Genomic DNA, 11645 nt, shown 5'->3' on the forward strand with positions numbered 1-11645 from the left:
AGATGTATTTAATATGTGCCTTCACATGTTTCTCTCCAGAATGAATCTACTGGTACATAGAAAGTTACCAGTCAAATAATTTTGAATAAACAATTTTGGCCAAAGCATCCCTGCTGATAGCTGCAGTAGCTGGATCAAGAGATTTTGTAATGCGATCACCACGAGTCACAATAACACGTTTACATAAGGAGTCTTCAAGAGACTTTTCATCACACCTAAACAAGAGAGGCATATTAGTGTTTTTCCATTCAAATATACCCTTGAAGACAATAACATGGATATCTAAGTATAAAACTAGCAATGATGAATTACATGAATAAGTCTGCAGCAGTTTTTAGATGCATCCGAGATTTATCATCTTTAGGTTCAGCACCATCTGTTTTCTTTCCCTTTACAAACTCAACATTTCCTAAATGTAGAATAGCAGCCACAACTCGAAATATTGCCTCCTGAGATAGTAACAAGAAGAGGTTTAAAAGAAAAAAAAAATCATAGTCAAATATCCGAGCTAAAATAACAATCAAGATGCATTACCTGCTCTGCCTGGTTGATCCCAACAATATCCATAGCTCTCTTAGTCTCAAGATACTCTTTAGAATCATCTAGTACATCCAGCTCAAAACAATTTGACTGATTCAAATAATGAAAAGTTCGTGGATTTCCAACTTTGAACTTCTCAACATCCTAATAAAATGTATTAGAAAATAAAACCATAAAAGTTTTAGATGCCTCTTTAGTAACAAAAAAAAATTCAATGGAGGCAAAAATAACACTTGATGTTAGAATAATGGAGTTGACTTTTTTACCACTAAAGGTATCAGCAAGGTTAAAAAAAAGTTTTAGTCTCATGTAGCATTAACTGTGTCCTTTGCAAACCTAGATTATGGAGCTCTAAACATGGCTATTATAACACATTTTAGCTTGGAAAAAAATTCAAAAATAACAACCAGAATTTGTCACCGCTAACCCATACAACTTGAAAGTGCTGCAGGATATATTATTAGAGATCTTTTGAAGCAACTTAAAGATCACCGCTTTTCTTATACCCTACATTTCAGTCTAAAAAAATAATCATTTGTTTTAAAAAAACCTATATCTAAACAAAAGAGCAAGTCTAATGCAAATAAGACTTCTACTTTGATTTTTTTAGAATTCCTTACAAAATAAAACCTGAATTAAACTGTGAAGACCAAATCTAAACCAAAAAGCATTAGTTCTAATATATATGGGGTCAGCTACTGGAACCAAAACATAGAAACATTTACTTCGGATACACAAATTCTCCCCTTCCAATCATTCCTATCCACCACCATCCTCTCTTCAAATTCTAATAGTTTCACATCATTATGCATCACATCCAACCTTTTTATTTCTTGGTTTCCCTTTCAACCTTTTACCATTTGCAATGTCCATTTGCTCCATCCTTCTAACAAATTGAATTCCCCGATACAGGCCCTATCTGGCGAAACCACTATAAACAATTTTCTCTCACCTTGTCCTATATAAGAGCTATTCCAATTTGGAGACAACTATCCTCATTTCTAACCCTATCCTTCCGAGTCTTATCACGCATCCATCTTAATATTTGCATGTCAGCCGAACTTATCTTTCGCGTATGTTGATTCTTTTAGCCCAATATTTTGCACCATAAAGCAAAGCCAATCTGGTAGCCGTCTAGAAATTCCCCTTCAACACAAAAGTATATTACAATTAATAGAATTCCTATTGTGATTCTCCACTAAAGCCACCAAGCCTTGATCATATGATTAACTTCTCCATCAATCAGCCCATCATTAGGAATTATTGACCTAGGTACTTAAAGCACTCAACTATTGATTTCTTTGTCCAAATATATATATATTAATATCACTTGAACATCAAGTGTAATCACATTTTATCACTATTCCCTTTCTACTAAACATAAACTTCACGTAATCAATCTTCAATCTGCTCAATCTAAGTCTTCAAGCTTTTATTGTTTATCAAGTTGTTTAATTTGGAATGACTTTCATTATTTCATCCATTAATATTCCGAAGAGAAAAAGACTCAAAATCAATCCTTGATGCACCTCTACTTTAATCAGAAACTGATCTGTAAATCCACCACTAGTTCTTATGTTAATTACTACATCCTCTTACATATATTATCCTAACATATTTGAAAGAAACTGTCTTCATGTTCAAAGCACACCAAAGAATGCCTTTAGGTACTCTATCATAAGATTTCTCTAAATAAACAAAAATCATGTCCAAATCTCACCATGACACTCTAAACCGCTCAATGATTTGTTTCAAAAGATGAATCACTTCAATGGTGGATCTCATGGCATGAAAACAAACTAACATTGCCCTTGTTTTTATATAAAGGCAACAAGGTAGTTTGCCTCCAATTATCAAGCATCTAATCACTTCTCAATATCCTATTAAATAAGTTTGTCAACCACTCAACCCTAACATCACCGGTGAATTTCCAAACATAGATGGGAATTGCATCCGAACCCACTATTTTTCCAATCTTCATTTGACAACAAGGCCTTTGACCTCAAAAGGCCTTATCCACATAAAATTGCAATTTATGTCCTTTAACAATATATTCAAGACTATAAGAGGAGCTTATCAAAATATTTCCTCATCTCCTTGTAATCTCTTCAACCTTCAATGAGGACCACAAGATTGTTATCCTTGAACACCTACTAGTTCCTAAATCTAGTCTTTTTCTCCTTCCTCTAATCAAGACTATAAATATACCTCTCCATCTTTTAAGTTCAATTTGTCAGAAATGCCTTTATAGACTCTCACTCTAGTTTCCCTTACAACTCTCTTGGTCTCCTTTGCTACATTTTTATTCTCAAAACTCATTGCATCCATATATAAGATTCTTCAATAGATTCATTTGTTCTTAATAGTTTTGTTTGCTTCCTCATTCCACCATGATGCATTCGTATATGGCTGAGCCATGCCCTTTGATTCACCAAGTTCTTTCTTAACACTTGTTAATAAATCATCCATCCTATTCCGCATCACACTAGCATTGACATCCTTTTCCCCATTAACATCTTTGGTTAGTCTATTCATGAAAAATGCTGGTGTATCCCCCATGAACCTTCCCTATTTGATCCTAGGTTCTAGACATGTTTCACTTTCTTAATGTCTTTCTAAAACAAACATCTTAAACTAGTTGCGAATTATTAAAACTTAGAGAAACTTTTACCTCTGGCGGTGCAGCACAAAGCATGTAAAAGCAATGATAGTTTCTCTCTGGATCAGACACTTGGCAAACACGAGATCGTTCAAGCAAATAAGTCCTTATTGCAGCTCCAGAAATTCTCCCCCTTCCATCGAACTGAATTTCCACAAACTTGCCAAAGCGACTAAAATTACATTATATTCAATCAGTGGTAGTCTTTCATCAAATAAATCAAGAGACTTGCACAAACACGAGGAATGAATAATGAGAAAAGATTTCCAACCTTGAATTATTGTTTCTGACAGTCTTTGCATTCCCGAATGCTTCTAGAACAGGATTCGACTACAAAGGTAAGAACAAAAAAGATATGACAAAGAATACTTTTATTCAAGAAATCTTAGTTTCCAAGAAGGGGAAGGGGGAACCTCACATCCAAGAATGCAACATCAAATTGATCAATTTCACATATTGCAAAACTGAATAAGTTATGGAGTTTGAGATACCTCCAAGACCTTTTGCTCCACAGATCGTTCCCCTGTGTTGTTATTTCTCCCTCCCATAAAAGCTAGATACTGCATAAGCATCTTTGTACTCTCTGTTTTACCAGCTCCACTTTCCCCACTTACCAAAATTGCTTGGCTTATTTGCTCCTTAATCATCTGTCTGTTTGCGACATTTATTACACTAATAATGCACATAAACAATGCAAAAGAAAAGAGAACACAAAAACAGGTTACCTATAGGCAGAATCTGCAATAGCAAATGGATGTGGGCTAAGTTCACCCACATTTGCCCCTTTGTATTTTTCCATCACGCGATTTTCATATAAATGTGGCAATCTTTGAAAAGGATTTATAGCAATCAATATACCTCCTGTGTAGGTCTGGAATAACACATCAACACATTTAGCTTCAGAAAACAATGCATTATGAATAAAAATGGAACAACCGTGCAACAAATTAAAGCCATATGTTGACACTTGGACATCATAAACCATGCTCAAAAGGTCTGCAATGTGTGAAACAAGATGTGAAATAACTAATCTGAGTAAATAGTTCCATAAATTCATACTAAATTGAGCAAGGTAGAAAAGGAATGCAATCTGACAAACATGCTATGGAGCAAATAATCAAGTCTATAAATCAAGGATGTTAACTGATACTTGGCAGAGATATTTTAGGAGTAAGTTTTGTTTACTAATGATGGTAAAGATATTTTAAGAGAAATTGCTGCATTTTGCGCCCTTTATTAGGGACTTAATACATGCTTTGTGATTGTTTCCTGTTTTTGGATTTTTAGCAAGTATATAGAGAGAGGCTATTGTAACTAACGAAACCGTATGATAGAGAATAAAACTTTTTTCTCTCTAAAAAATCCACTCTCAAATTGTTATTAGAGCAGGTTCGGAATCATTCCTAAAAAGATAAAACCAACAAAAATCCTAAAATCAGCCATGGTGAACAACAGAAGAAACTCAGTCTTAGAGATAATTTCAACCTGAGAATCTCAATAGCACAAAATGGTAATTATCCAATTACTATAAGTATTAGACATGGGAAAACTAGCTTGTGGTTTTTTGGATTCAAGGACTTTCAATCATAAGGCAAGAGATTTCACTATTTTTCATAAATATAGTCCATGTTGTGATAATGCATTGGTACTTATTGCTCATCATTCTCCCTAAGGTGGCTGGTACAACTTCAGTTATTACTACTAAGGATATAATTTGTGGTGCATTACTGTTTGTGCTCAATCTTGATTGTAAATTGCTACATACAAGTTTACAAGAGCCACCAATTGTGTTGCTTGATTCCTCCCAATTATGTGTGCATTTCAGATATTGGACTTGTGGAGGACAATTAAAAATGCTAGGGCCACCAATTGTATTAATAGTCTACCTAGCTACATGTCACCAGATTACAAACATTGTTAAAATGGCATTACCTCAAAATATTTTCAAGAACTTGAAATCCACGTAGCACATGATAGACATTCATAGCCCAACTTGAGGGGGTGTGAAAATCAAGGGATGTGAACTGGTGCTTGGTAGAGATATTTTAGGAGTATTTGTTGTATTTTGTGCCCATTATAAGGGCTTGATATCATGCTTTGTGGTTGTTTCTTGTTTTAGGATTTTTACCATGTACATATAGAGCCTATTGTAACTAACAAAAATGACAGAATAAAAACTCTTTTTTCTCTAAAAGATTCTCTCTCAACATTGAGAAACCCGTGCCAACTCTAAACATTTTAACAATAAAATGAAATGGATAACAGGATGCAAATCGTCTTATATACTTACATATATTTCATTAATATCAAATCGACATCTTAAATTCTGCAGAACTCCAGGTTCATGTAAATATGCTAGCTTTGTCATATCATCAACACCAGAGGGAGGAAATTCAGGGTCCTTTGGATACACATTAGATGTCTTCCTCACAACCTACATAAGGTAAAAGGGAATGAAAAAGCCAAAAGCCTTTCAGACTCTGATTTCATGCTATATAGTGAAGGAAAATTAGAGCTTGAAGAAAGATGCCTATTGCTGAAAGTGAACCATGTCCATAATCTGAAGGCATATGTTTTACCATTGAAAGATTTTACACAAGAAAAGTTTAACAAGAAGTTTTAAACCAGCAGCAACAATGAAGCATGACCTCCTAGAAGAAAGTAAGAATAAAAGTAAATATGAGGAAAAATCCACAATTCAAGCCTTTTGTTGTCTTTACCATATTATACGCTAGCTGAATATTATGAGCCCTAATATTTCTTGAAGTTACTGCTCCAGTGAAGATCCTATTCTTAATTCCTTAATAATCACTATAATAGATCCTTCTCTAAAGCATAAAACATATCTAGGATTAGTTTGCTTATTGCAGTATTTTGAATGAATGGAAAGCCTCTTTTATTTATTCATTTATTTATTTATTTATTTATTCTTTTGCAGGAAATGAACAGTTGAATATCTGGACAGCCAACATGAATTGTTATGCAACAAGAGCTGTAAAATGACCTTCCTAGTGCATATTTAGCACAAATGATACATGATCAACATGCATTTATCCGTTCTACCACCCTTTTTTCTGTTCAAAAAAATTATTATCTCATGTAGCCTTACACATTTAAATAGTTCCAATTTCTCAGCATTAGCTCATATTTTAAAATAAAAATTACATTTTGCTTTCTAACCCAAAAACCAAGCATAAGCAATATCCCCTAATTTGAAGGGTTAGCAAGACTACCCACATTTGATTCAAAATGCTAACACCTCCTTGCACTTCCAACTACAAAAAATTAACACCCTACACTATATATGACTTAACAAAGGAGCCCGTCTATTGCCACAGTCCATCACATTAGATACGATGGCACTATATATATATACAAAAAAAAAAATTATGAGTAAAACATTAGGGGGTTTAACTTATATGTCAACACTAGCATAATGGTCTCAAAGTAATTTTGAGCAGCAAACTAGACGAAACTCAAAAGTTAGAAGGTTTCATTTCTAGGTCTCTACATGTGCTTATATCTTATTTTACCTAAAAGTATCCTATCAACAAAGTCAAAAGAAATCCCAGCTTAAACTAAATTCCACCAACTTATCTTGTAACATATGGTAAACCATTGGTAACCAAGTACTAGAAGACCAATAACATCTTCTATAGTCTTCCACGTTTGCCACATTTGTATTTTTTTATGGAATGATATATTGTTTAGCCTAATCTCTAGATATTCACAAAACATAATGAAAATCATATCATCTCGTGAAGGAAATTCAGTAATATAATTTAGAACGTCCAAGTTCATTAAACTAGGATGATAGTGATTTTCTGTATGCCAAGTCTTCGATTCCCGTTTAATAAACATAAACAAGTTTCATAACCGCAAGAAACAAAGCAAAAAATCCTTCATGAAATAAGCAAATCATTGGTTTGCATCTAGACTATTGTTGGAAGGAAGTTTAACATATTTAGCAATAAAAGGTAATCAAAATATTATATTTTGGTCCTTCCATAACATAAAAAATAAAAAGAGTATAACAAACACTCACCAGTTTCCCTGATGTACATTTTACTGTAATCTTTTCCCCTTTAATTTCTTTAACTTCCCCATCTATCCAAGCTACCTCAGGGTCCTCCACCCAAACAATAGATCCAGCAATAATATTGGATGGAGCAACCTGTGACACCATGTCGAATCATCAGCATATCTAGGTGAAGGAATAGAGACTCATTAACATAAAATTAAGTTGCATTGTGCAATTAGATATATAGGGCTAGCAAAAGGGTTATACAGTGCATCTTCTGACCACCATCCAATGCCTCTGTTCTTTGGTTTTTCTGCATCTCTCTCACCCTATAATTATCTAAAATAATTTTGTAACATCCTTCAATTAACAAGTAAAACATTATTAATTTTTTACTTCGAAATCACATATTCAAGTCAATAAAACGAACTCTTAAAAGACAGGGCTAAGGCTGTCAACACCCTAAGCTGCCGTAAGTTCTACTAAGCTAGCTGCTTCACACGAGGCTAGTATTTTATGCTCACACTGCTGTGGGAAAATTATTGACTGAATTGCGTTAAGAAAATTCCAATAGTGCTATTTTTCAATTGATTTCAAATAAGAATTTCCAGATTACTATCTATCAAGAATCCTGACTACCAAGAAAAAGAGAAATGAGGCTCTAGAAACTGAAATTAGTTAAAGAAAACTAATTTTCTCTCATAAAAAAAAGGGTATAATCATAATGAACTTTAAAAAAAAAGATAGCTCAAAACCCAATAATTCACATTTAAACAGTAAACATTTCTGAATCAACCCAAAACGAAATAGAAGAAACAAACAGCATCCAGGAAAAAAAGTAGAAACAGTTTTCAATTTGATTACTTCATTGGAGTTAAATGAGCTACCTCTTCATTCACGAAATAGAATCCAAAATCAACAGAAACAATTAACGGTACATAGGCAAAAAGAGGAAAAGAGTGAAAATAAATAAAATCATAGAGGAAACAAAATGCAAACCATTTTTCTGATTAGATTCAGATCCAAGGCAGAGCCAATAAACCCTTGATATCCTTCAACGTAAAAATGCGAAACGAATCGTCATAAAAAAACAAAAAAATTCCCTTCAAATCCCTGCCTCTATGTTCAACCAAGAAACACAACTTCCACACTCCTCGCTTCCTCCCTCTATCTTTTCCCTAATTGGACCAAATGCATCTCTTCCTTGCCTCTCTACAATTGTAGACAATCATTATCGGCAATGCCGTTCCTTTCCATTTCGTTTTCATAGGAAAGCGAAAGGGGTGAAGAAGAGGTCACATTGATTATCGAATAATATGATATATTGTCTTTTATTCGGTAATATATTTGTATAAATAAAACAATTGCAGACCTTTAAACACCTATATGTCAATTCATGAGAGTGCAAACATCAAAAATATAGACAAACACTCCCTCGTCTCTGTAACTTTTCTTCGTTCTTCTCCCTCCGTTTTTTAGTTTTCCAGAACGACGTAAAAGCGTGAACTCAACATTAACAATACAAAATGCCTTATTTACCCTTGAAATTGGAGGATATTTACTGAGAGTGCCTTGATTTTACTGGATTTGTGAATTAACAAAACGCCCCCGACTGGATTCTGAAGGATATATGTTTTACAGGGAGTGGAAAAAGTTTCCGGACTATTGAAAATGTACAAGTTCATAATATTTTTAGATATTATTATAGCAATATTATTACAATTACTTTGATTAAAAATTATTATTTATTCTATATATAAAATGGTTGATTAAATTAGTGTCACGATCTAACTCAACACCGACAATTATAAAACTACTAAAATATTTTTACTTCATTTATATTATACTATATATAAAACAATCGACTAAATTGGTATCACAAGTTAAATCGATACCAACTAAATTGTGAAATTATTAAAATATTCTTACTCTAAAAGGTAATTAATATTATTACAAGTTTATTTTTATCTTTTCATAATTTTATATAGCTCTCAAAAAATAACTGAAAAATATTATTTGAAAATCGAACACAACACCAACAAGATATAAAAATTATTTACCCACCTCATCAATAATCATTTGCTGAAATATTTTTAATGTAAAACATTTTCATTCACCCACATAATGAATATGATAAAATCTAATTACAATTACATATATAAATCTCATGTACTAAAAAAATCTCAATAATTTAAGAAAAAAATTGCTATCTATCAAAATAACTTGTGTAATCGATGATGTTAGCTCAATTGATCAACCGAAATAGCCAAAAGGGATGAATTGGGCTTTTAAAAATTTTGTGGAAGGAAGGATAAGAAAATGAGACAATGAACACAATGATTTTAAACTCGTTCAGTTCCAATTGCCTACTTAATTACCTTAGCTTTATACCACCAAGGATTTTCTCAAATTCACTAATTTGATGAACCTTTGATGTCAAAGTTTAACCATACAACTCCCTTAAGATTTCTACACAAATCTTAAGACATAAACCCTCTCAAACAGCAAATAAATAAGCAAATAAATAAATAATCCTCATAAGATTAGAATGTTTGCAAACGAAGCACACAAAAAGAGAGATGAAAATATAATGAATGTTCATAAGTGTTTACAAGAGAGATGAAAATTTTAACCACAAAAAGTTGGTAATAGATTTCTTAATGTTTCTTGATAGCTTTTTAATCTCTTGTAATCTCTCTTGTTGTTGTAGAAGCTTTGGAATTTGGTATTTATAGCCTCTTATTGATTTCCAACAGTTGGGGTTGTTGGGAAAATGAATTCAGCTGTTAGAGGTGTAAAACTCAGAGTATTAATGACTCCTGCAACAAAAGGTATCGATACATTTGAAGAGGTATCGATACTTTTGGCATTTAATGCCTAAATTCAGTGACTGTTAAGCCTAAAGTATCGATACAACAGGAAATGTATCAATACTTGCTATGAGATATCGGTACCTTAGGGAGAGTATCAATACTCGGGCAATTTTTCTTTAAGTTTTAAAATATCAAATCGTAAAATGGTATCAATACTTTGTGTAACACCTCAAACCCGGCCTAAATGTTATGGCCGAATCTAGCGATGTTCGAAAATGGAGCTAAGTCGATAAAAACCTTAGAGATATAAACCCTTAATTTCTAGCTAACTTAATAGAGCTTCCGTTTGGGGAGTTCGACCTGGTTCTAGGTATGGACTGGTTGGTCAAGCACTGTGTCAGTCTGGACTGTGCAACTAAGAGGATCGTCTTGAAAACTAAGGGGGATAATGAGGTAGATATGATTGGAGAACGTCGAAATTATTTGGCTAATGTGATCTCTGCACTGGTTGCTGAGAAGTTGGTTTGTAAAAGATGTGAAGAGTTCTTGGCCTATATTAGCGTTTTTTGTTTTTGAGGACTCTACTATAAAGGATATCAGAACTATAAGGGATTTTTCGGACGTCTTTCCTGAGGAGCTGCTGGGTTTACCTCTGAATCGGTAAGTGGAATTTGGGATTGAGCTTCTTCCTGGTATAGCTCCGGTGTCTATCGCCCCCTACCATATGGCACCGAAGGAGCTTATAGAGCTTAAGGTTCAACTGCAGGAACTTTTGGACCATGGTTTCATTCGTCCCAGTGTGTCTCTATGGGGAGCACAGGTTCTGTTTGTTAAGAAGAAGGATGAGACCATGAGGATATGTATAGATTGGTGGCAGTTGAACAAGCTGACCATTAAGAACAGGTATCCACTTTCGAGGATCGACGACTTATTTGATCAGTTTCGAGGGGCTTCAGTATTTTCTAAGATCGATCTCCATTCAGGGTATCACCAGTTGAGGGTTAAGGAAGTGGATGTGCATAAGACTGCATTTAGAACTCGGTATGGGCATTACGAGTTCCTAGTTTTGCCTTTTGGATTGGCAAATACACTGGTCGTATTTATGGATCTGATGAACCAAGTGTTTCAGCCCTATCTGGATCAATTTGTCGTAGTTTTCATCAACGACATCTTGGTATACTCTAAGACTGAAGATAAGCATGATGAGCATATTAGAGTTGTACTTCAGATTTTGCGTGAGAAGCAGCTCTACGCTAAATTCAGTAAGTGTGAGTTCTAGCTTCGTGAAGTCACTTTCCTAGGGTACGTAGTTTCTGCTGAGGGGATTCGAGTTTATCCTCGAAAGATCGAGGTTGTATTGGATTGGAAACAACCTAAGAATGTGTCGAAAATCTGCAGTTTTTTGGGTTTGACGAGTTATTATCGGCAGTTTGTGGAAGGGTTCTCATTGATTGTAGCGCCCTTAACTAAGCTACTACATAAGGGTGATCTATTTGTCTGGACTGATGTGTAACAGAAAGCTTTGAGAAGCTCAAGACTGTTCTAACTGAGGCCCCTGTTTTGATACAGCTTGAACCTGGGAAGGAATTTGTGGTTTACAGTAACGTGTCGC

The 11645-nt window shown here is 34.1% G+C and overlaps 1 protein-coding gene across 1 annotated transcript in view; it reads right to left on the reverse strand.

Annotated features, from left to right (window-relative positions):
* LOC108457236 (myosin-8-like) overlaps positions 1 to 7385 on the reverse strand; it is a 28659-nt gene extending 21274 nt beyond the window's left edge. Inside the window, exons 1-9 of the mRNA XM_017756189.2 lie at positions 7245 to 7385; positions 5490 to 5633; positions 3925 to 4070; positions 3691 to 3850; positions 3471 to 3529; positions 3212 to 3371; positions 535 to 684; positions 313 to 449; positions 69 to 215 (exon numbers count right to left, since the gene is read on the reverse strand). Coding sequence (XP_017611678.1) covers positions 69 to 215; positions 313 to 449; positions 535 to 684; positions 3212 to 3371; positions 3471 to 3529; positions 3691 to 3850; positions 3925 to 4070; positions 5490 to 5633; positions 7245 to 7385 — 1244 coding nt within the window. The remainder of the gene's footprint in view (positions 1 to 68; positions 216 to 312; positions 450 to 534; positions 685 to 3211; positions 3372 to 3470; positions 3530 to 3690; positions 3851 to 3924; positions 4071 to 5489; positions 5634 to 7244) is intronic.
* Positions 7386 to 11645: the final 4260 nt, after the last annotated feature.

The sequence above is a fragment of the Gossypium arboreum genome, chromosome 9 (genome assembly GCF_025698485.1).
Source record: "Gossypium arboreum isolate Shixiya-1 chromosome 9, ASM2569848v2, whole genome shotgun sequence".
In the NCBI taxonomy this organism is placed as follows: domain Eukaryota; kingdom Viridiplantae; phylum Streptophyta; class Magnoliopsida; order Malvales; family Malvaceae; genus Gossypium; species Gossypium arboreum.